The 26,423-nt window shown below is 36.7% G+C and overlaps 1 protein-coding gene and 1 long non-coding RNA gene across 5 annotated transcripts in view; one reads left to right on the forward strand and one right to left on the reverse strand.

Annotated features, from left to right (window-relative positions):
- FMN2 (formin 2) overlaps window positions 1–26,423 on the reverse strand; it is a 162,707-nt gene that overhangs the window by 104,436 nt on the left and 31,848 nt on the right. Inside the window, exons 3-6 of the mRNA XM_049831137.1 lie at window positions 24,980–25,127; window positions 19,112–19,173; window positions 1,752–2,859; window positions 935–1,442 (exon numbers count right to left, since the gene is read on the reverse strand). Of these exons, the coding sequence (XP_049687094.1) occupies window positions 935–1,442; window positions 1,752–2,859; window positions 19,112–19,173; window positions 24,980–25,127 (1,826 nt within the window). The remainder of the gene's footprint in view (window positions 1–934; window positions 1,443–1,751; window positions 2,860–19,111; window positions 19,174–24,979; window positions 25,128–26,423) is intronic.
- On the forward strand, window positions 1,149–1,869 carry LOC126051642 (uncharacterized). Of its 4 annotated transcripts, none has more exons than XR_007509849.1 (5): window positions 1,149–1,259; window positions 1,311–1,352; window positions 1,386–1,544; window positions 1,620–1,691; window positions 1,800–1,869. It is a non-coding gene; the product is annotated as an uncharacterized LOC126051642 (long non-coding RNA). The 4 variants fall into 4 exon arrangements; XR_007509847.1 differs by having other exon boundaries at window positions 1,311–1,343; window positions 1,428–1,544; XR_007509848.1 differs by lacking the exon at window positions 1,800–1,869 and adding an exon at window positions 1,725–1,776 and having other exon boundaries at window positions 1,311–1,343; window positions 1,428–1,544.

Raw genomic sequence — 26,423 nt, forward strand, 5'->3', positions numbered from 1 at the left:
TACTGTTGATTCTCCCCCATACATCTTTGCTTCTTTGTTTACACAGGATAATGGTCAGGCTCATTTACATTCACCCACTTTACATACACAGGAATATAAATAGGCTGTACATAGGCTATAAAACATACAGACATGGACACAAAGAGAAGTAGAAATAGACAGTTATCTGCAGACCACCTGTGTGACAGTGGCAAGAACTTGAAGAGAAAGAAGAAACTCATCGTTAAATAACAGCAGAAAGGTTTTACAATCAGTACTCAGAGACGTAAAGAAAAGATTAATAAGGAAACTTCTTTTCATGACCAAGAACAATATTTTACAAACAAAGAAAAAGCATCAACAACCAAAAACAAGTATATCAAAGTCATATCAAAGTAAGGGCTACCAGAATAGCTTTATGCTGCCATGCAAATAAATTGCAGTTTGAATCTGCCCGCTGAGTGTACAAGGTGGAAGAAAACCAGGATTTCTAGGTCACTGAAGAAAGGAAAGAGGAGGATAAAATGCATTCAGCATACATTCATCTAGAGGGAAGACACTACCAAAAATTGCAAGCTGCTCCAGAGAAAGACCAACGTTATTTGAAAGCTGAGGGGAAGCACAAATATGACATTTTAAAAAACATCTCACGGAACGCTTAGTGGCACACAGTCACCCCCAGATCTCTGATCAACACGCGGTATGTATCCCAAAGGACAGCTGAAAACACTACCTTCAAAGAGCTTCCGTGTACAAATAATGCTACACAGATTTTGTGCTTTAAAGAAAATGGGCACCTCATTTACATATCCAACTACAAATAAAATCCTGTTTGCACTGAGGTTTTCTCAAAGACATGCCTAGCACTAAATAAAGACTTTTGCTCATAACACACAAGACTATCAGGACAGCCATAAAGTGAAAACACCACTCTCTTCACAACTCTACAACTTACCTTTTACTGTGGAGCTGAATTCTTGTCCAGTAAAGAGGCTTCATTGGCCGAGAAGGCTCTATCACATGTTTCCTGCTCCCTTTCTCCTGATTTATCCCCATTGCAAATAAACCAGATGGTAATGGAGGAGGAAGAAACCCATAGCCCTGTGGGACTGCTGGGTAGGTGCTGCCCTGGGCTGGCGCTGGAAGGGGTGGTGCTTCTCCAGGCAAAGGTGGTGGGGCTGGAGGTGGCATCCCCAAGCCAGGCAAAGGAGGGGGTGGTGGAGGGACACCTGTACCAGGCAAAGGCGGTGGAGGGGGGACACCTGCACCAGGCAGAGGAGGTGGAAGAGGTGGAGGGGGGACACCTGCACCAGGCAGAGGAGGTGGAAGAGGTGGAGGGGGGACACCTGCACCAGGCAGAGGAGGTGGAGGAGGTGGAGGGGGGATACCTGTACCAGGCAGAGGAGGTGGAGGGGGGATACCTGTACCAGGCAGAGGTGGTGGAGGAGGTGGAGGGGGGACAGCTGTACCAGGCAGAGGTGGTGGAGGGGGGACACCTGTACCAGGCAGAGGTGGTGGAGGAGGTGGAGGGGGGACACCCGCACCAGGCAGAGGAGGTGGAAGAGGTGGAGCGGGGACAGCTGTACCAGGCAGAGGTGGTGGAGGAGGGACACCTATACCAGGCAGAGGTGGTGGAGGAGGTGGAGGGGGGACACCCGCACCAGGCAGAGGAGGTGGAAGAGGTGGAGGGGGGACAGCTGTACCAGGCAGAGGTGGTGGAGGGGGGACACCTATACCAGGCAGAGGTGGTGGAGGAGGTGGAGGGGGGACACCTGTACCAGGCAGAGGAGGAGGAGGAGGTGGTGGCAGCCCTGCTCCAGGCAGAGGTGGGGGTGGCATTCCCAGTCCAGGCAGAGGAGGAGGTGGGGGAGGGACACCAGCCGCAGGTAAAGGTGGTGGTGGTGGAGGCAGGATGCCCCAACTGGGCAGATGGGGTGGGACTCCTGCTCCGGGCAAAGGCGGTGCTAGAGGTGGTGGTGGGACTCCAGCACAAGGGAGAGGAGCAGCTGGAGCCAGTATTGGTTTCTCTCCACTTGGCAAAGGTGGAAGAGGAGGAGGAGGGGGTAGTGGTGACATCATGATGCCCGGCAAAGAGTGGTCCAGGTGTGGCACTGCTGAGCCAGCAGAAGGAGGGGGTCCTGAGCTGGGCAGGGCTGGTGGGGGTGGTACTCCTGCTATGGACGTGGGAGTCACAAGGGAAGGGCCGTGTTCTCCAGACAGGGGAGCAGCTTGTTCGGTGGCTGGCAGTAATGGGGGAATGCTACATGTGGGCTGCGGGGGCAAAGAAGGGGGATGTTCACTACAAGTCACATCTACAGTACTTAAAGGCTGATGGGAAGCTGGAATTTCAGTCTCTCCTTCAAATGCAAGGGACAAATTAACTTTGGGTCCTGGAAGAGGTGACTGCAGCGTACTCTGTTCTGATTGGCTTGCATCCAGTGGCACTGAGATTAGCTTCGGCGACAGAATTAAGGAGATTTCAGAACAAAACGTGGGCTGTAGTTCTAGAGCTGGCAATTTCTGAGTTGGCTCTTCACTTTTGCCCCCTTCTAAGTGCGGTGGTGGGGGTGGCTGTGGCAGTGCATTGGCTGAAGGCATTGTGTGTGTTAAATAATCCTCCGTTGGTGACGTTTGTACAGATCTTGCTTGTGACACAGTCCTGGGTATGGTCTCCTCTTCGTTCGTTTGAAGAGTCACACAGCTGAGTTCCCCGCAGATTGCATGCGTGTGCTCATTTTTCTGCTCCCTCCCAGAAGTCTGTAGCTCTGCAGCAGGGAACTGTTTCTCTAGTTCTGCAATTTTGGTCCTCAGATCCTCAATAGTTTGCTCAAGTTGTTGGATGACACTGGCACGCTCCTCAGATTTCACCTCAAGATCATCCTTTGAAAGAAAATAAATAATAAGCATAAACCAAATAACATTCATCATTACATAAAAAAATTAAATTTAGATCAAGAATATTGGCATTACAGAGGTTCAGAAATAAGCCAGCTACAACAAGCCTTTAAAAACAGAGGTATCATTTTGGCTAGCTGCATCTTACAGTGGAAGAAGATAGTTTAGGAAAATGATTTGCTTCAGTATGAAACTACCTTCATCAATATGAGCATGTTTTAGACAGTGATTATATTTGGCAAAAGCAAAAATCTGCAGCAACACCTCCCTCCCTCCCCCCACATACCCTGACCAAGAAAACAACCAACCACTGAGCACAAGTACTGAAAGCGTTTGTGTACACATGGATACAGACATGGTGGTGGGAAGGGCACTGCATTACTTTAATTATGTTAACTGAAAATATGTTCAAAAGGGATGCACTGTGCATAACAGACTCAACATACTACTGACCACTGGGTTTCAATATACACCTGCATGATACAATACAGATTAGGAATGCAGAACATAACAAAAGTTCACTTTATGAAAACAACTAATCTCAGAACAGAGCAATTATGCTTCTCTCCAGTCAGCATGCTTGGGAAGGAAAAGAAGTAAGACAAAACTAAGGGAAAACTTTCCTCCAACCCCAAATTTGAAACTCCTCTGCCAAGTGACAGACTGTGTGTAATGTTAGAAAAGCTTCCTGTCTGGAATGGTTATTCTGTATTTGACAGTTTCCACATTTTTTTATATCTTTCTCTGAAGCATCTGATCCTGCCTGCTGTAGACTGAGTAGAGGAACCATTAACCTTAAATAGCACAGTAATTCCTACATTTTTAAATGAATGCCAGTAACAAACTCTACTAAGTTTAATAGGTATGTGCTTTTATCAAAAGGTACCAAAAGAAGCAACCTAGTCCAAAAATAGCCATTTGTGCTTATTCAGGAAAGTTGAACAGGAGATACAACAGACATGACTTTACAACACAAAATATTTAATAAAGAACTTACTATTTTCTAGCTGCGTACATTTACTTCTTAGTACTCCCCCCCTCCCTCCCCCCCCCCCCAAATTTGGAATATTGGTCAGCACTTCAAGCATTCAGTTGAATTAAGTTTGTCATGCAACAGGTTTTCCCAAGTGGTTACAGCAAAGCAGTTATTTAGTGCCTTTTTGTTCCCTTTTATAAAACCATAAGCTTAAATGGATGAGACTGTAGGCTTACTTCATAGGAAATCTTTCAAATATTCAGATTTTACAGATCTTGTAAAGAAGCCTACAAATAAACATACAATACCTGATATACTAATTGCCTTGATTTGTTTCAGGAAGATGATGTTTTTCATCTCATCCTTTGACACATGAAATATTTTAAAGTAATTTTTCTTTCTGGAAAATGAAGTTGTAACTTCCAGCTGGGGACTACTAATAAAATATATGTTTATTAATACTTAAAAAATAGTTTCTGCACAAAATTGGTTTTCAAACATAAAATTTCAATTTTATGTTTATCTTGGATTTTCCCAGCTGTCCTAAAGCAATCCTAGAAGTAAAACAGCAACTACTACAGTTAAACCAAATATTGTTTGATTTTGAAGCACCTTCGTCAAAACTTACAATCCCCTACATTTTTTGAACTTTCTGGACCAGCAGTTTGAACTGAAAGTTATGGATTACAACTAGGTCTCCCTACCAAACTGAAGAAAAATGTAAAACAGAGAAAGGAACATTAAAAAAGTTTTTCAATGAATGGTGAAGGAATGAACACAGCTGACATATTAACAGTATTATAACAAGGAAAAAGGCTGGAAAAGACATTTCTATTACAGACTACTCATGGTGCTTCAATCCACTCAGTTTCCAGAATAACTCAATACTTTGTAGCAGCAACAGTTTTGTTGAAGAACTTCATTACAAAGGAGAAAGAGAATATTTATTATCCCTTTGTTTCATCTGCTCTTACCCCCCTACCAGTCCCCTGCAAATACAGTAAGGCTTATCAATTCTTCAAAAGGCAATATTATCAAAGGAAATGCATTCCTAGAATTATTAAGGCCACACACCAGTTTTCAGTTATTTGAGAACAATTCCAGTTTCCCCAGACTGTAACTCTCCTAAGCTCCCATTTTACACTGTAAGTACACTCCACCAAGGGTTTTATGACAGATACAACTTCCCAATTCTATCTGAATTGGAAAATTCATTCATAAACTGAACTGAACAGGATTAGACACAATATTAACTGGTTCTGAATAGATTTGCCTTAATGATGGCTGATCTCAGAAGAGTTCCGTTTTTAAAACTCATTTACTCAGGAGATTGGATTCAACTTTTCACAAGAAAAAGAAGTAAACCTTGAATCCTGAAATTCTACCTGAACTACAGGAAAAACCTAGAATTCACTGTTTTACAAGAGAATTTACCCTGCAGACCATGAAATTTCTTTCAAGAGAAGAAGTATTTTTTAAAGTTTAAAAAATGGGCAATCAAGTGAGATGATTAAGTAATTCAGACAAGAAACAAAAATGTATTGATGAATTAAAGGGACATTTTACCCCATGCCCTATGACAACAATTCTGCTGTCCTTGAGACATGGCATTTCAAACAACCTGCTGATTTGCTATTGTGTTGTTACCTGACAATCACCAATATATCCAGGTTTTCACAAAAACAGCATGTGATGAACAAACAAGACTTTGCTGTGAATGCAGAGGTATTTATGCAGGGGAAATTACATACTTAAAATTTATTTAGTTTAAAAACCAAATAAAACAAAGCCCTGGTATTCACATGTTTCAGTAATTATTTTAGATATTTTTCATTTTAACTTTTAAGATGCCTTCACACTAGTTTCATTAGATTTCTGCCTTTCCCCTAGCAAGAAGTTTAAAATCTTCCCCTAGATCAGAAAGGTCTGTATCAAACAAACATAAGTCACAGCATCTTTCCACTATCCTCAACAAGGAAGGAAATCTAAAATATATGCAAGTCCAATCAGAAATTAAAATTATACAGTTTTCTTAGAAGAATAAGAAAGGCAAGACTTAATTTTTCATACATGTAAAAGATGGTCAAAAGCTGTTGACAAGCACCAGAAGACCCAGATAAAAAACCCACACATAATGGAAAGAAGGTTCATTTTTAATCCAAAAGACAATTCCACAGCAGAAACCTACAGGGTTTAAAAGAGATATGAGGGAACTCTGTCTTGCCTAGAGTTCTTACCCAGGACCCAGGTACTGTGGAACAGTCTTCTTTCTGTAAAGAAAGAAAGAAAGGTGGAAGCTTAAGCCTTGCTTTACCCAGGTGACTTGAGCGTGAAAGATGTGAGCAGGAAAAAAATTTCCAGAGGTGATGGCTATAGAACGGTGCCCAGCAATTCTCAAACAGGTTGTACATATTCCACGTGTTGGATGTTGAATCGGGGACTGCTGGCCTGACTGTGTTCATGTTGCACCGACAGGTTTCTGTGTGTACAGTATCCAACTGATCTAGGAATACTGGCTTTACTACGTAAATGTTGTACACTTGGATACGCACATGTACCAAAAGCCCATACATTACATCCAATTCATTCCAATTTTGTCATGTTTTCCACATGTGCACATCAGTTGTCCCACATAGAGCTGATCTATACAGATAGAACACTCCCTGGATCTTCAAACATGTAAAAGCTCAGATTGCAGCTACCTCCTCTATGGAGTCTGGCATCCTAGTTTCTCAGATGAGTGACTGAAACCTACAGACCCTTCTATAACTAAATTTCCAGGCAGAAAAGCCCCTGCACATCTGTGGAAGTTAGCCCTAGTCTATATGTATACATATACACACAACCCCCCTATATGTGTGTCTATATTCTGTATTTATATCTATCTCTACTTGCATTCACTCATACACTTTATGAGCAGCCATGATGTGTCTTTTTTCTTATGAAAATAAATAGAATGGCAGTTCTTAACAGTAATTTTGGAATATTTGAAAAATAGACATATTACAGTTTAGTTTTAGAAGATAATGCCTTATACTATTACAAACCAACAAGTTGCATCAGCAGTTTGATCATTTTAAGCAATTTGTCACTTAGTGTCATGAAATTTCCTCTCTGGGTGGAATTCATATTTAAATGATAGGATTATACTTCTCAGCTTTTTTCAAAAACCTTAACCTTTCAGTTTCTCTGCATCAGAATTCATGAATCAGAGTCTATGCTGCTATCTGACTGCAAGCATGCACAGGGAATAGAAGCATACAATTAAACAGGATTAATATGGCAAAATAAGACCCCTCAGGTCTTCCAACAAGTCAACACCTCGTGGTAGTAGCAGCGTCCAGTTACTTGGAAGGATGCTCTTTCCAACTGCTATTAATAAATACCTCTTTTCTATGCAAAGTGAAAAATTTTTGAATGCACACGCTCACCAAAGGGCACAAAGTAGTGCCACAGTAAGAATTTAATTCAGAGAAATATGATCTCTATTCAGGTTTCTCTCTTTAAAGCTGTCTCATTTTCAAAGCTACTTCTTGCAGCTGTAGATCAACCCTAAGAAAAGGAGACACAACATTTTAACAGACATTTTTAGCGCTACAGCGACTGTCAAATGAGAAGTGCTGATGGACACTTGATTTACATTCAAACAAAAGAGCATCCATCTAATTAATTCTCACATTTCACTTAATCCTCAAAGCCCATTGTGGCATTTTAGTTTTACAGTAGTAGAAGTTGAGTCAAAAGCTGGCAGACTTGCCAACAGCATCAGGGAGAACTGCTGAAGGAGTAGAATTAGTACTGGATACTTGTTTCTTCCTCAGACTACGAGATCAAATCTTTTTTTGAGAAGCTTTTATTATACTGAAGGTGCACGTCTGGGGACGAAGGATCTATGTTTTCACAATAGTCTGTGTTTTTTTCCTACAACCACAAGGAAACATGATGCACAGCTCCCCAAGATAGCATTGAACAAGCAAGCCCTGAAATAGAAACAGTGTAGTGCACTGTCCTGCCTGAAGTGATAAACTTATTCGGTGGATGTGAGCTACTCTCCCACTCAGTGACACACTGCAACAGATGGATTACCCCAGCCTGCACTGTGCTGGCATTGGGACTATTTAGCTTTTCCTAAACTAAAGAGCTAGGACATGGCTAACCAACCAAGAGATTTTGCCATAAACTATCATGGGTGACAAAAAAAAAAAAAAAAAAAAAAAAAAAGATTACATGCAGAAATCAGTAATTATTGTGATTCAAATAGTTCAAAAACCCAAACATAGGATCAGCAGGGAGCATGGACCTTTGGAGAAAGATGCACACATTATAAATGCCAATTTGTAAAGCTGGAAGTCAGAAGAAAACAGTTTTGTTCAGATTCAGTCTCTTGAAGCTTCTGTTCCTGAACAGTTTGAATTCCTTATCTCTGGGCTAAGTGCATTTCAGAGGATAAGATCCCAGTTCTTTACAGTTCCCATTTTAGTAAATCATAAAAAAAACCCAAAAAAACAAAAACCAACTTAAGATACATCAAAGATTCAAAGAGTTTTCTCTCTGTAAGTTGTAAGACTCTTATCTGAGCTGAAATACAACCTTAGGTTATCCTCAAGTTCTGCTACAATAGGAGCCTCAAAAGAATTTTTGTAGGCTACAGACAAGAAAAGATAAAATAAAATCTTACAGAACCACTGACCACCCTAGGAGCTACAGAGCAGTTGAGTATAATTACTGTCATCTTACATAATATTACTTTTAGCCTGCACAATTAGCATTTTTTTAGCCTGATTGCCCAGAAAGTTTTAGACCTGCTTTATTTAAAAAAAATCAAACAAAAACCACCAACAAAAAAACAACTAAACAAAACCAAACAAAAAACCCGCCTCAAGTTTGAGGGTTTCTCTCCTAGCATATATGAAATATCATTATTAGAGAAGCATGAAACAGTACAGCAGTAAACAAGACTTCAAAAAAGGCTTACCCCTACACATAGCTTCATTTAGCCCAGAAACTGGTTTAACTCTTCTGTCACTCACCCAGTGTAAAACAAGTATGTAAATGAGAAAAGACATAGGAAAAAAAAAAAAAGAGGTTCAACTTTATTAATTTTAAAATAACCTTATTTTTCCTATTTCTGCTGTAGTCTTAGATGTTCTGCTGTTGATCGCAGAGACTGCTAGAGTAGAATTAGCAGCGCTTGGGTCTTTCGGTAGATGAAGAGACAACTAAAACCTGGTCACCTATGCCAGCACTCCAATAGGGAACAGGTACCTCAAGAGTCCCAGATTTCCTTTAAAGTTGGGAGAAAAAGTGTTCTGGATTTATTTTCTGCTCAATATTTAGACTGTTTAGTGAAATGACTATCACATGATGAATCAACTTCCTTTCTTCTATCACCTGTGTTTATTCTACAGTATTTTAACTGTGAGTCTAAAAGATTTAGGTGTTTTTCCTGTGTATCCAGGCCAAAGAAACTACCCTTCTTATTCTGTTAAAACACAAAATAAAATCTGGCATACCTCAAACATTACTACATTGGCATACTAGAGAAAGGAGTTGAACTTCTTCACACCAGGCCTTTTCTTGATTTTCGATTCAACTTGAGATTGGCAGCCTGGGAAGTAGTCACCGTGCAAACTACCTCATTCTATTATTATTTCTCTGTTCTTTATGTGCAGAAACTAGTTTTTATGCTAGAAATGGCAGTAAGGATTCCATTGCCCAAAATGTGAATATTAATAATCTAAATGTGAAGGACTCAGAATGCCTTTAATCACCAGTACTGGAGATCAAAAAAGCTAATGATTTTCCAGGTGAACTTTGCCACATCCTGATAAGCAACTGTCCAGAGTATGATACTTCTACACAGTACTTGCCCTTTTTATTCAAGAGTTCAGCCAGACCACAAAATGGGAGGTTCACATGTTGCTTTTGTTTCAGGCTTCCAGCAGGGAATAAGCAGAAAAAATATCCACAGTAAGAATAAATCTTTGTAGAAAGGGATGAATAGTCTTCACTACCCTGAAATATGAGCCTACAACTCACGACAGAAAAAGTTTGGAGAAATGGAATCAGAGCCTTCACAAATGTATTCACGAATATGCTGAAGGCAGAGGACTGGAGGTCAGTCAGCTTCTCTAACTCTTTCAAAGTGTGATGTCTATATTAAAAGCAAAGCTGTATCATTTTGGGTGAAAGAACGTTAAATAAAATCAATCACAATCAAATCATCAAAGCTGAGCTTTAGGTTTTGAGATGTTAAGAAAAAAGTTTTTGGTATCATGGACATTAGAAAAAAATCATTTATCTCTTCAGGAAAAGTTGAATATTGAAAACAAAAAAGTAATTAAACATTCAGGAATATGCGAGTTCATTTTTATCAATAGTTTTGGGCTTATTCTCTGAAGAACAAATAAAACCAAAAAATATGTATTTAAAAACACAGAGAAGAAAAAAGTGATCCTACTGGTTTTACTTATACCAACTTAAAATGGACAACACAATGATAACTATCTTTTGATCTGACTGTAAGTAGAATTTAAACTGGTTAGTCTGTTTTGTATCCAAAGAGTAGAAATCCTTCTCAGCTTTACTTATAAGTTCTCATTCAGGTATGGCAATATACCATGGTTACGGTTGGGGTGGGGGTGGGGGGGGCGGTGTGTGGCGTGCGTTTGTTTTTAAACTTTGGATATTTCTAAGTTAGAGAAATATTCATTTTTACTAAGAAAAGCATTACTGATCTCTCCTATACATAAAGTCCTGTGGAAATTCTCAGGATCTACACCACTGTAAAGTAGCACCTGATCTTAAATGCTGAGAGAAATAAAAGAAGAATTTAACCTTTAGAACATGGCTCACTTTTGACTGGATGAGGTCTCTCAAACAGGTTAAAGCCAACTTGACAAATGAGATCAGTCTGTCCTGCTAGAAAAGTCACAAGAAGAAATTTTATTTCCGTGACCAGATATTCTTTGAAGACACATTTTACAGAATGCGCATCTGTATGTGTGTTTATACACATATGCACACCAACTTCTATACACACACTTTTTCATGCTGCTTTCTTGTATTTAATACAATTTCTTAATCTGTTCTCTTCAATTTCTGTGGAGTTCTTTTAAAAAAAGTTTGGAAGGTAAGTAAATACTATAGTACCTAAAATAGTCTATGTAATCCAAATATAGTATGGTATCATCGAATATACAAAACCTCTTTGTTTCACTTCTCTCTAAAAGGTGAGAGGAATTTCCTATGTAAATACTCAAACTTCCAATTTAAACCATATTTTGGGAAAGGGGGATTTTATAGATTTTAATCTGAAATAGGATTTCCATTTTAGAGAGAGGAGTTTAAGAAAATAAATTTTATTTTAACAATTAATAAATACAGCTCTGCTATATATTTTGCTCTTACCAGGAATGCATAGATGGAACGACCACTATCTCAATTTACCTATCTTTGTGAGTAAAAAGAGTGAGAATTCAGAGGAGACAATAGAAAACAGTTCAAAACTGCATTTTCAATAAGTGTATGCCTATCATGCATTTCTATTCACTGCTCCCTCAGAAAAGTGACAGTGCTCTGCTAACATTTTATAAGAAGCTCACTGTAGAAGGCAAGAGAAGAAACATGCTAGTGGTCAGAATCATAGACACACAGACAGAAAAGAAGTAATTCTTCCTATCCAAGCCCCATCCCATACATTAATTCATCTCTTGAGAAAGAAGGAGAAAGTCTTTCACATTATAGCAAAGGATTTTAAGTACCACTAAGTAATTCTGGTTAAAATAAGTTTCTCAGTTTTACTCTCATTTTTCCTTGTTTTCCCATCAGTAACAGAAGAAAGGGAAGTCTGTAAATCCTAAGTTAACTTCCATTGGATAGAATTTGCAAGCACACTGTTCAGACATTATTCTTGCCTGAACCTTAAGGTTGGTGCTATTTTCAAAGAAGTTGTGCCTAAAATGACAAAAAAGTCCGTCTTGTTTTGTCTGAGTATAAAGCATAGTCAAAATAGAAAATGCAGAATGCCCATTATGATTACAAGATGCAAAATTTGTATTATGATCTGCCATATGCTCATAAAAGTCTGTGATGTAGAAGTTGTGAAACTAGATGAATCACTTGAACTTGACCAGCAGTTTCTTGAGAATTTTAATCAAAGCCTGTAAATACACAGTATTTGAATTAGGAGTAACCCACAGGAAATATACGTGCTTTTAGAACACACATTTTCATCTCCTTAAGCTGTTGTCAAAACAACACATCAGAAATGTAGCAAGACTTGCCATTTTACCACCGACTAGGCAAAGCAGGAAGTACATATTAGCACTACCACATACCCATCCTCAGAGATGGGCAAAGTCCTGAGAAAAACAACCAAACATCTAAGCTAGCCTTGCTTGGAGGAAGGTGTTGGAGGGAAAGTGATTGGACAGCATGGCCTCCTAATGTCTATTCAGCCCTAAATTATGCTATGATTTTTATGTTATTTCAGAGCTGTAATTGAGGGAGCATGCCACATGTCAAAGTGGAAAAACAGAATAAAGAGCCTTTCAAATTGAAAAGAGCATGTAAGTAAAACTTCATCTTGACATTAACATCAAGAACACAGATTAGAACAAAACAAATTTGAGTCTCACCATGGCCAAGAGGAAGAGTGCAAAAATGTGCTATTGTCACTCCACTGAAAATTATACCAACGTATTGTTCCTTTTAAAGAAGCAAACACTGCCTTCAAGCAAAACAACGGAAGTCAATCCAAGTATTGTGAAGTCTGGATATAATACAAAATACTAACATTTGTTCTGAGAATTAAGTCCTTTTATTTTTCTACCACACAGGCTTGACATACTACACTCATTTATTTTTATTTAAATATGGAGTCTATGATTTATATTCTATGTATGTCAATTCATTGATAAAATTATGTTTGATGCACTTTTATCCTTTTTTGTTTGTTTCTTTTTAAATCTCTCCCTCATCAGAACTCAATGGAAAAGATTCAGGTTTATCGTTGAAGAAATTAATTTCATATCCAACAGAAAACTGACCTCTATTTAAATGATGGTAATTCAGCAGTAAAACTTTTAAATTATCACTACAAAGACAGTCATCCAGAATTTTTGTAGACCAAATAAAATGTCGTCCCTCCACTGGTTTAAAAACAAAACAAAACCCCAAAACCCCAACTTAACAGTGACAGAACAGAACTTTCTAAACATCTAATGCTTCAGGATTTTTGTTATTATTTTTAAGACACATTGTTGCTACCTTCGAGAGATGCTCCAATTACTAAACCTTGGTCAGATTAAGCACAGCAAGTGTGCATACTTTTTACAGGCTAACTTATTAACCACCAGAAAGCTACCACTTTCTGACTTCAAAAAATCAAAATATTAATATTCTCACTATAGGGTATCTGCAGGACCCCCCGGGAATGACACACAAGTGCCTTGCACAGTTCATTAAAAAATACTTAACTGCCATCTAGTGGCTGAGTAGGCTGACTTCTTTATGATGTCTTTCAGGCTCTCTAATGACCTCATTTTTAATATTTCTACTCACATCCTCATGCTGCCTTCAGGGCCTAAGAAATCCTGACATTATCAGAAGACAGTGTTTTAATCACAAAGTTCAGCTACTATTTATATAGGAAGAACAACAGACTGGAACAGACAATCTCTGTTTAAATTATATTGAAGTCTCAACTCAGAGAACCTTGCTTCATATTTTAAAAAGTGTAATTAATTAATCTGCTACAGTTGTAGAGCATGAAAAATCTATTAGTGCTTATTAGGCTTTCTAAAAACAAAAAGAAACCTGAAAATTTCAGCAGGTTTAAAGTGAAAAGTAAGTTCTAATCTTAAGAATCAAAGACAGATCTCCATCAATAAAATTGGAAACTTCTGCATAAAAACTATATTTCATGAACATGAAAGACAGTATACCTGATTTGCACTTATGTCCCAGGGTGAAGTCTGACAAAGGTTAGATGACTCTTTACTGCCTGAGCAAAACACTCTGCACTTAAGCAGTTCCTATGACCTCAGCAGTAGTGTCTTCTGCCAGGTTTCTATCATCTTCTTTCACACAACTTTGTTTCCTTTCTGTTCATTTTTGATAAAACATAATTTATTCTCAAGGCTAACAAGAAAACACTATCTACCTACATATGCTTCCTGATATTCATACACGTTAACCCAAGATCTCAATTCTAATGTTAAACATTGGACGTACAATTAGAACATAAGTTCCTGCACACCACATATTGCAAGCCCAGCTTTATTTTTTTGCAAGATAAGAACAAGAGAGATTTATACCTCTGAATTTTTTTAGCTTTTTGTTTTCTGAGATTGGGGTATACCAGCATGATGATGCAGGATGTTTACATTGATACAGTTCTCCTTAAGACAATATATCCAATTCTATTTGTCACGACAGAGATCATCAGTTAGCTATAGCATTTACTTTGAAAAATGCAATAGGTACAGACTTCACTATCATTCAATTCATATGGAAAACTTCCAGAAAAGTTTGCTTTTTTCATGTTCCTTTCTTTCCTTACTGAGACAACTGAATATAGCAGATCCTTGTGAGTACAACATACATTTTTGTTGGGTTTTTTACCCAAGTGTGTACCTTTTTTCCCCAGCTGAAATCCAACTTCAGCAATCATACTTTTGTAGGAAAAGAATTGTTTTAGAAGAACTGTTCATTGCCTCCCCAAGCCTTCTCTTCCCCCTTACAAAAAGTAACCTAGCAAGTAGTGAAGGGACAGAAGAGGAGTGACATGTTCCCAGGATCCCTGGGTCCTTCTGAATGAATATCTCAAGAAAAAACATGTAAAATGAAGCAGTGTAAAAAGAGCCACAGCCATAGAACGGTTTGGGAGCTCATAAAGGAAGAGTTCCCAATTTTCCTCCAGTTTCTGTTGAACACAGTTATTAACCAGTCTCATATACAGTTTGCCTCTACCCTGATGGAAGCCATATAATACCAAAATAAAACAGGTTTTAACACACACCCCCCCCTTTTTTATTCTTTTTGTATGTGTAGTAGAATTATTTCACCATTTCAGACAACTGTTATATTTACCTTCTTTATCTTACCTTCACCTGTAAAGAATAATCTTTCTGAAATTTCGTTTGAGAGTTTTGAGCAGCATGCACGTTTCAGAGACTAAGTCTAGCTGTGACATTTTATAATAATGAAAAGTAAATCCCAATCCTGCCAATGTTTTATATTTTCTAAATAGACTGATCATGTATTTATCTTAAAGGATTTCACAACCTTTCTTCTTGTATTATTAAATGTCAGAATTGGAACATTTCAAATGTCACTAAGTTATTACCCTGAGGAGCTATAATAATCTGTATTTAAAGACTAGAGCAAGAAAAAAGGTCCCTGCTGAAAGGCTGAGAGAGGGGTTACCTGTAAATCATGGTAGTTAAGAATACCCTAAAGAGACACTCCAAGAGTCAAACTTATAATATTATGTTTTCAAAGTAGAAACTATACTCAACATGGCAAACCATGTCCTGGAATTTAAGAGTTTTAAGGCTAGCGCTATTTCCCTATGACATTGTTGGGAAGCACACCAATAGATCATGTAGCAGAAATCTGTCTTCAGTGCTTGAGAACTGCCAAAATTTTGACTGGTTGTTACTATCAGTTGAAGTATATGGCATTCCAAGAAGACACATAATTTTGGTTCAGGGTTTATTTGTTGGTTTAAATGGGTTAAACCAAATCAAAGTGAACAACTCAGCTGGAAATGTTACAGGCATAAGAATTGTTTGATGGCAAGCTTTTTTTCTGTAAATATAGTTTAAATACACAATGCGACCTATCTCATGAGCAAACTGCTAGAAATTGGAACAGTCTGGCAAAACCTCATCTCCTGAGACAGGATTACAGAGACCAGGCATTGTCAATGGCATGAAGAATAATTCATTACATCCGGATGCTGACCTTTAAATAAATGTAATAAGGGCTTTATTTTTAAATTTGTGTGATACTCAGAAGAGACACTCATCACAAACGATCAAAAAAGAAGAAATTTTAAATATTTTGATAATAAGGCATATAAGAAAACAAGGAATTTAGGCGACTTCCAAACATCTTAAGATTTTTGGTTCTGTGATTTCCCACTACTAACCAAAGCCTACTTTTCACTTACAACTATAAGATGCCTCTTTTTTTTTTTTTTTTCATTCTGCTAAGAATCTTTTTTTACCTACCATGTAAACAAAATCAAACAAACCTGAAAACTGAGTTAGAATGTAGGGAAAATTGCAAGGATACTGCAAAAGATTGGTGCACAAAACAGAAAGGAAATTGGCTCTTGCACAAAAGTACAGTTGTCAGATCTAAACATCAGGTTTGAAGCTGGAGATTCTAAATCAGAACATTCAATTTTTCTCTTCTTCCTTCACTAAAGGAGTTAGGCCTAACAAAGCTTTCTCTGTTTGTACTGGGAAGACTAAGAAGACATTGTTGTTCCTCTGGCATTTCAAAACCAGGACTTGAAATGGCTGCCAATTTTAAGTATTTTTCCTCTGCTTACCAATTCCTGCACTAGAAGCAAGCACATCCTCAGGCCCTCATTTTTTTTATTTGTAATTTTTGAAAATTAGCTGTCTTGGACTCCAAAGATAAGTCTTAAAAACTTTAGGAAATTACGCTGCAAAATATGAAAGTTATGTCTAACATTGTAAAGGTAAGGAAATGGAGAAGATATATAAAAAAGCCCCTTCCAGTGGCAAGACAGCATAGAATCCAGGCTCAGTGTGTGTGTTATTTGTGCTTTTAATTTACAATTATTCTGAATCTTTTAGTTAACTGTTTATCATAAGTGAGATAAATTATCAGCATCATGTTACATTTGCAGTTGTTTCTATGTCAGTATCAGCTATCTCCAATTATTTTAATAGCATGTAGAAAATGTCTTTTCCCAGGGAGGGGAGAGGGGAAAAGCCTGTAAGTAGACTTAGTTGATCAATTTCAAATATTACACTAGGGCTCTCTGTCATGTATCAAAAGAAAAGAGAAAAATCACCTACTTGGCTAACTTCAGCCCATGCTTGCTTTCTTCAGAAAGAAAAACTATGGACAAGCTAGACAAAGAATAAAAGAGGCTAGATCTCCGATAGAAATATTTCATAGTATTTTACCACTTAAAAAAAAAGTACAAATAACACCAAGACTGATTTGATTGCAGTAAAGGATTTATCTACAAACATGACGACAAAGTTAGTGTGACTATTCTACTTTCCAGATGTTTTTATAAATTGATATAGATAGATATTGATAGATAGGTAGAATACACTCAACTGTTTAGGACTGCACAGAAATAATTTGAACACATGAAAACTTTTTATCCACATACAGTTCCTCAAATTAAATAATTTCCATTCTAATTTTAAAAATAAACCAGAAAGATGAGGACATACTATAGCAAAAATTTGAGATGATTTTGTGCAAATGAGGTGATCATGCATTCATAACAGTTATTTCTGCTCTTCATTGATGAATAATAGTACAGAATGGAAGAAGTTCACATTACTGTCATAAGAGGTCAACACTGAACAAGAGGGATGGGGAATCTTTAACATCACCAGCAAATGCAATTCAGTAATTGGACAACATAATAGGCTAGTTTTAAAAATAACAAAAAACCCAACCTGAAATAAACATTATTTCTTCAAGCAATCAAACAGTACTTTAGTGCTGCTGGTTAAACTTCATTCTCAATAGCAAAAGAATCAGGTTTGGTTTTTTCAGTTAAAGTACCTAAGCATTCATGAACTTATTTCCATTAATTACATCTCCAATTTTAAAAAGTCTTTTATATAGGTTGTTTCTTGTAATGTATTAAAGTCCTAGAGACAGATTAAATAGGCTCTTTATGTGCAATACTGTTATGGTAGTATAGGAAAAAGTTCTTTTTCCACAAGAAATAGTAGAAAGCATTGCTACTGAAACCTGGGTGACTGAAACATAAAAATAGCATGGGACAAATATATTTTAGTTGAAACTTAAAATATTGCAATGTAGAATAATTTTGTGATGTTATCAATGGGCTCTAGTCTTTAATGTCCATAATTATGGAAGTAGAAGAATTTATGTAACTGACTAGACCTCCTTTAATGTTGTTTGGCAAGACAAAAGCCATAAAGGTAATATACCTATTGTCCCCACCCATGTTCGTAAAATACTTGATTGAACCTGGATTAAATTTGGAAGTCTAATGATCAGTAGCACACATTTCACTAAGCATTCCTTATTTTCTCCCTTATAAGAAAACTACTGATCATTTTCCCAAATGCTGCTCAATGCAGTGATGCTTGAGCCATCCAGACATTGACAACAAAAAAAACCCGACCCCAAAACAACAACAAAAAAACCCACAAAAAACAAACCCCACCAAGGAAATAATAAAAGAAAAAAAAAAAAAAAAAAGAAAAAAGACAAAAGAAATAGATATCAAGAGCTTTTGGCCACTCTTTGTTGCAAACCAAGATTTAAAGACACTAGAACTTTACCTTCCTCTTCCTGACCTCCAGAACAATTGAATAGTCTTATTCACTAGTAAGATAAGTCTGGTACCTGTGATCAGAGAGCTTTCACAAAAAAAAGAAGAAAAAAAAGCTAGTCTTCTGAGGAAACACAATTTTAATTTCCTCAATTCCATCAAACTGCACCAAGTTTAATGGATAATATAACATGAATGGTGACATGTTAAAAAAAATAAAATAGGTTGTGTTTACATTGAACAAGTCAAACCCAGACTAAGTCTCCACTATCCCAGTATTACATTATCTCCTTTTGAAGTCCAGCATGGCACCCTAAGTCTGTTCACCTAATACCACCACTATAAACTTCAGTGGAGAAACAAAAAAAATATCTCTGCCACTATTATGCACATGAACTTTTGTAGATTAGCTAATATAACCAGATCTTCTATTACTATTCCTTAGTAATGTCATCCGACCTCCAGAACCAACTGTTAACTTACTTCTGAGTGAAGCGAACAATAATATTTTACAAGAATCACCTTAGGCAGGAACCTTCAGTCTCTGTACCTAGATACACTATGGAGCATGTAAGCACTTTGAAATCAAAATTTAGAATCAAATCCACACTTCCGAATGTTTGCAGTCAGAACATTCGGTACACTAAACTACTGCAAAAATGTCTGAAGTAATGCTTTTCTGGTCTTTTTACAAAATTATAGATAAAACAGTTCTGTTAGAATCTTACCTGTACCTGCTGAACATCTTCTATGCACTGTTTCTCTGTTTCTAGGACAGTAGATTTCAACTCTGAATTTGAAAAGAAGACACAGATTTTAAAGTTCTACATAAAAAAATTCATTAAAAAAAATCATTGATCTTTTGAAATACACATTAAGAATTTCATTAAAAGAGCGTAGAGTTAAAAAGAAAACAATGTTAACTGTCCCACTTTCCAAATTATCCACCTAAAATTAACTGAACAGATTACATGTGTAAATAAAGCCAGGCTTATCTCAATTTGCAATGTATGTATTATGACTCAACATTAAATGCCATCATCTTAAACTTGAAAGAAGTCCATTTTGATTGTCAAAATTTCTGATTCAAAGAAAAATAGTTACTTATGACTCTATTATACACGTTCTGTTATACACACAGTGATACAGATCTAAACGCACTTTAAAAGTGTGCTTGAATGCAATCAGCCTTACTATTGCAAATACATTTTTGAGAAATCTCAATTTCATCCTAGCTTTATAATTCACTGTCTACAACATCTTAGCCTTACAAAGGGATGGTTTGGGACAGTACACTTACTGTGTAAGTGTACAGTCAGAGCTTCCCAGTACTGGGGACATTCAAACTGATTCTTCAAAACTAATTCTTCACCTTTGTACTAAATACCACACTCTCTCTTTTGGGCAAAGAAACAACATTAATCTGACTTTTGGAATTTTGACCACGTTACTCATTTCCATTGAAAAATAAAACAGCAGTACTTCATTCTATTTGTATCTTGTTCAATTATTTTCTACTTTGGAATAACTAATAAGAATCCTAATTAATATCTATGCATTCCTTCACTTAATTACTGTCTTTAAATGGAGAAAAAAAATCTTTGTCCCAGCATGGTGGTTTTAAATGGAACTATAGGTCTCCAACTATCGCTGTGACGATGAAAAATAAAACAGTGGTGGGACTAAGAACTTTTGTCTGTGCGTTTTAGCTGGAAAATGGGCATCAAAACATAAGGCACACACCCCCAACTAGATTCCCTTTCCTATTTTAAAACCTGGATAACAATTATTCTCTCTACAAATACCAGTCTTTGAGAGCTCTGTTTTCATAAAAACATTTCTATTTAAATCAAACCTAGGCACAAGAGAAATTACATTAAAACCTCGATTGCACTAATATTTACTTCAGTGAGAGACACATACTGCACAGTCCTGCATTGTTTTTACAGTACAGTATTTTGATTGGCTGCTGGATAAGAAATAACAGATTTTGTGCTGGAAATGACACAAGCATGTAACAACCCAATACATGGACCCTCAAGTCTTTTGGTAAGCCATTGCAGAGAATAACAAAGACTTAATTTATTTATGGAAGAGAGAGGGTCTTGTAGTTAAAGCACAGGGCCTGAATTAAAAGCTCTGCTCTCCATGTTGACCTTTCTACAGATTTTTTTTCTCTGACCTTAAAGAACATCTGTGTGCCTCAGTCTCCTTGTCTGATAGGAGATAACTAGAAAAAAGAAAAACAGGAAGAAAACCCAAACACAAAATAACCCCCAAACAAACCAGCAGCTACACACTGTAAAGATCTCTCACCAGCTTAGTAGCTACTGCTAATGATGCCTCCTTAACTGGTCATAGCCTAGTTTTGTACACAGGACAAGAATAGAAATATTTTTTCTTATACCTGCCCAGAGAACATGCGCATCTCACACCCTTCTTATCTTTTAAGGGTACCACTATACAGCAGGCAAATCTGTTGACTGTTTGCAGGAAGAGTGAATCAGTCGTGGTCCAGTACCTCTGGACTGATAATTCCTAGGCCTTTGGCCTCCTCACAGCTTTTTGACAATCCCAGCTGTTGGGAGGCGAGACATACAAGGGGGAAGTTTCATTGCCAGTGGCTGCAAAGCCACCCCTTGAAAATTAACAGACCTCAACCTTTTTTACTGAAGAAAATTCAGGATGCTACTAACGAATTTGACACTCACTCCTCATTGCAATCAAAAGAACCTTGCCAAAAATAGTGAATTATTATTTTCTGTTAAAAGCAATTAATGTCTCTTCCGAAGGAAGGGAAGAGTATTAACGTTTTTAAACTAAGCAATTGTGAGATACTTGTTTAACAAATGATCTGGAAGAGAACATTTTTGGCTAACCCTACCTCAATTGATTTGCACAACAAGGAAAACTTCACTGGTATTTGGGCACTGGTGATCTCCCTGAAGCCTGTGTACGTGATTTTAAATTTCTGTATGGTTGAGCGAAACTTAAAGATTAATTTGATCTTTGCTTACACCAGGCTTTATTCTTGCCTAACGTTTTAGTACAAGACATGTACACACACAACTTAGAAAGTAATGTTTCCTGTTATGCAAATTGGCACAAACTACCTCCCTTACTCAAAAGTTCTTAAAAAAAAAAAAAAAAAGCAGGGTAAGGCTGTTCCTATATATTTGTCAATATTTAACAATTTGACAGAATTGTCTAGCTTATTTTTACCTCACACGGATTTTTGTTCTAAAAAGGGTTCTAAATATAAGCTGAGTTCAGGGTGATATGAGCAGATAATTTTAAGGTTAGTTTGCCAAAATTCATCAAATACAATCTATTAGCAGCAAACTAACAGGGTTTTATCTTTGTTAAGCAAAACTAAGAAACAAACAAACACACCCCCTCCCATCAAAAAAAAAAAAAAAAAAAAAAAAGAGAGATAAGAAAAAGAAAAGAGTGCTATATGATGAATGAAACCTTCCCTTTAACCCAAACCAAACTTTTTTTTTTTTCCCTCATTTTTCATAAAACAAAGGAAAGGAATGTCTGGGCAAGCCTAGTTTTGTTACAGACTAACTTAATTTTCAGGGTGTAAACCCACACAGAGGTTAGTGTGTTGGGACTGTTTCATTTTGCAGGAGAAGTTGTATAATCTTTGAGTCTCTGCCCAGGTGGTTAGGACAGTCCCAAAAGAGACAGGATAATTGGGCTCCAGTGCCTGCATATTAGTCTTTCCCTATATGTTAAGTGGAATAGTGTAATCAGCAAAGCATTAAACTAATTGCTTTTTGAATACTGTGTTGTGTTTAGATTCAAACAATGTACTGGGGTCTGACAGTGGTAGAGTCAAATACCATAAGAAGCGACAGAAACAGCTTTTGTGTATTCAGATGGAAAATTGGTAACATACAATTGATCTTACTGGTGATATTGACTCATTTAATCCAAAACCTTTTATTAATCCAGAACTGAAAAATATTTTTGGCATAAGCATTTGCTGACTTGAACTCAAATTCATATTAGGTATTTCCAAACATAATTTTTTTAATAAACAGCCAACCTAAAAAAAAAAACCAAAAAACCAAAACCGAAATACAAACCAAAACAAACTAACCTTCCCCCCCGCCAACCAACCAGACCAAAAAAGCCCCAAGTAATCCTGACCACTCTAATAGCCCTTTCCTCACACCCAACATGCTCCACATGACACAGAGCACACAGCAAAACTATTTAATATGTACTATATTAAACAGATTATTTACTACTGTGCTAATTTTGGAATAGATTACCTAAAACCTTATGGAATTTCCTCTTGCCTTACTTAAAACTTGAAGGCCAAGTATTGTCCTCATGCTAATGTATATAATAAAAATAAAGAATTTACATATAAAAATATCCTGCTACATTCCTCTCCTGATCAATACCTTTGTACAAAATGGATGTTTTTGTTTATAAACCATTATCTCCAATGTTAATATTGTGTGTGTTTAATCCATAAAATAATAATTATATGTAATGCAAAAAAACCCTAGTCTGTACACAGTAATTTAAAGCTTTTAAAAAAATGCTTGTCCCCTTCACCTTTCAAAGGCATATATACATAAAATAATTTAATTACAAATCTTGGGGAAGGTGTTTATCATTCAGGCTTCACATGAAACATCACTCACCTCCAGGTTCTTCCACATGGCAAGCATGTGAACAATCAAACAGAAAGTTAAATTATTTATCTACCTGAATTGTATTCAGAACAAGTATAATTTTTCCATTTCCCTCCATGCCCTACACTGCAAATTCACACAAAACCCCAAAATTTCAATAGTATTTCTGTCAGCACCTCAAGTAAACTTTGAGAACTATTTGTTTCATTTAGAAATAGTCACAATACACAGTTTTCCATTTTACTTCTGTTTTCTTAATATTTTTGCAGTTTTTGAGAGGGCAGTGGCTGAGATAAGGAACAGGCAAGTACTGTACACATTACATCCATATAGCAGGTATAATATTAAATAGAACAACATAGAATGTAAACAAACCATGTATAAAATGAATATATTTAAAAATTATTCGTATTATCCTCTTGGTAGAAACACTCTTCCAAATTGATAAAAAAGGTAAAAATCTTTACATTTCAAAATATTTTATGAAATCAATGTTCTCCTAGATTTTAGGGCAACAGAACTGTTGTTAACTTGCACCAGCCTCTGTCAGCCTAAAGCCTCAAAGTGAAATAATAAAATATTCACTCTTCTGTTTTTCCAGTGCAGAGTATGTTCATAAATAGTCTGATCACATGCCCATTAGCTAAGTCTCCAAGTTGAGAAATGCAACCTGTCCTCTCAGACTACACGGCAATGAGTTCTACTATCACAAATGACAGTAGTTTCATTGAATACAGCATAGAATAATAGATCATTAGTCAAAAACTGAACTAGCTCAACACTCTCATACTGCAGTGTTCAACACTCTGAATTGCATCAATGAGATGGATGCTGAAATGTCTCCTCGACCTCTAATAGAGCTGCTTTCATACATAGAGCATACACAGAATAGCAGTATTGCATGTTTGTTGGCATCACTTATTTTGTGAACACCGGAATAAGTGATACCAGTAAAACTGAAGTGTTGCCATGATAAATGGTGTCCATACAAGGAATACTTTATGTTCCAGAGGAAGTGGTAGAGAACTCCCAAAGAGAACCAAATCTGAAATTAACTCCAACCAAAGCCTACAAGTAATACAAAGAGATCTGTTGAAATAATGACTTAATTCTTAAAATCTGAGCAATGCAAAAAAAAAACCCCAAACAAACAGTGGTAGGAGATGGAAAATTTGAGAATACCCAGTGGCTCTCCATGAAGATCATGGGGATGAATGCAGCCTAAAAGTTTTGAGAGCCACTGAATGCCACTAATGCAAAGCTAAGACTCCAAGAACCTGTGGTATTTGCCCATGAACACTACTAACAGAAAACAGGTTTGAAATTATCTTCTAAATTTCTTTGTCAGCTATGAGGGGTTTTTTGTTTTGTTTTGTTTTAATTCTCATCTTAAATAAAGCCTTTAATGAGTATGCAGAAGATTTCAGAAACTTGGCTGGTAGAGTGACCTCACAAATTTTAAGATAAACAGACTTTGTAAACAAGATCTCAATTTATTTTTCAGATACACTTTTCCTACCTCTCTGTCAGCAGGGAACTGCTGAATCCACAAAGGAATACCTTACACCACTCTAATAACTTTCAGTATACCACCAGTGGGCTTCTGAAGTTTTCCATATTTTTAAGAAAAAAGTACCCATATTTCATGGCTCTGAAGGTATGCAAACTGGAAAAGAACAGAGGTCACAACACCTGGTAAAATCCATTAGTCAGCAGATGCCAGGTGCACATCTTGGTTGTTAACAAAAAGCATGCATTTTTGCTGAATATTTTTTATTAGATTCATACTAGCTAACTTTATTTCTGATGCTAATCCAAGATCTTCAAAATCAGGTATTTGTTAGAAGTTAAGATATTAAGTTTATATCTTGGATTCTAGAAGACAGCAGCTCCCCCCCCCCCATGCCATATATATATCTTGTCTGTGTCCAAGAATGATACCTTCTTCCGTAATTTTGAGTCTTTGTTCTTCATCTGGAGGTTTGGGTGGTGGCCACACAGATGGAATTCTCCTTGGAAAGCTTCCTTCAATGTAATCTGATGAATGTGTGGGTTGGCTAACTGCAGCCCAAGTATAAAGCTGGTCTTGCTGTGGTTATTAAAAAAAAAAAAAAAAAAAAAAGTTGAGAAGTTCATATAGAAAGACAAGCTCAAAATATCAAAGCTTTTGTTTCCAACACAAATAGCTCAATATCCACCTCTACATCAAGGCAGACTTGGTTTTGTGCTCTTCATCTCCTGGTAAAGACTTAACACAAACCTATATTAAAAAAATCTAATGTTTCAATTTTGGAATTACCTCTATTAGCAACAGAATATCTAATGGTTTAATTATCTACAGTACAATATGATGCTAGAACACAGTTCAGCACTTTTTTTCAGCATGAGGAACTCTTTGCCACTTTTTCCTTAGAGAGATAACAGGTTCTGTCCGTCATGGCTGTACTACTTTACATATGGCTAGTTTATAGGTTAGAGAAAAATATTTCAGTCCACACTCTATGTAATCTTTTTATACCAAATGCACAAGCAAGGAAAAGAAGCAGGATTATTTCAGCATAAATTAAACTGAGATATTTATTCTTTACAACCATTTTTTTGTCATTTACATTTCCATATTCAGACAGCTAAAAATGTGCTTTGCTTTTAGAATTAAAAAAAAAAAAAAAAACCAACAAAAAACCAAAAAAACCCCAAAACACAAAACCCCAAACAACCAAACACAAAATCCTAAAAAAACAGTTAAAAGTATCTCAATCCTGTGGGCTCAAATCAGATTATATCCTTATTACTCAGAGTTTGATTCACTTATTAAAAGCAGGAGATGTCCAGATTGTCTGATGAAAACTAGGGCAAACTTATGCGTTAAGCCAACAGAAAGATTTTAGATGACCACAATTCAAGTAGTTATTTTTGTGACTCCCAGTATGCATCAACATGCACACTGTGTGATTAAATCTTTATAATACTGTAAACTCTATAGAGATCAATCACAGCAACTGCATGAGTATCCTAGTAAGTGATCTGGAAAAATGCAAATATTGTAGTACAAACTGGAAGAGAAAAAAAATCAAGTCACAGGATGAAAATACAGTCATATCTTCTTACAAAGATCATGTTTGTTACTGTTCATTCACGCTATTGCCCAAGTAAAACTTTGGTAACATGTATTTGTCCTGTTGCATATTTCATTTTTAGATTGAAACCTTTATTTTTTTTATTTTTATTTTACACAGATACTAAACATTAAAGAGAGATGTAGGGGGAAGAACAAAATAATTTAACACTTTTGGGGGGCATAATTGCTATCCCATGTGACTAAGCTTCTATGTGCCTAAAAATAACTTGTGACAAGAGTGATACTATTCTATTGAGAGGAACTTAA

This window comes from Accipiter gentilis, chromosome 28 (assembly GCF_929443795.1).
Source record: "Accipiter gentilis chromosome 28, bAccGen1.1, whole genome shotgun sequence".
Lineage (NCBI taxonomy): Eukaryota > Metazoa > Chordata > Aves > Accipitriformes > Accipitridae > Astur > Astur gentilis.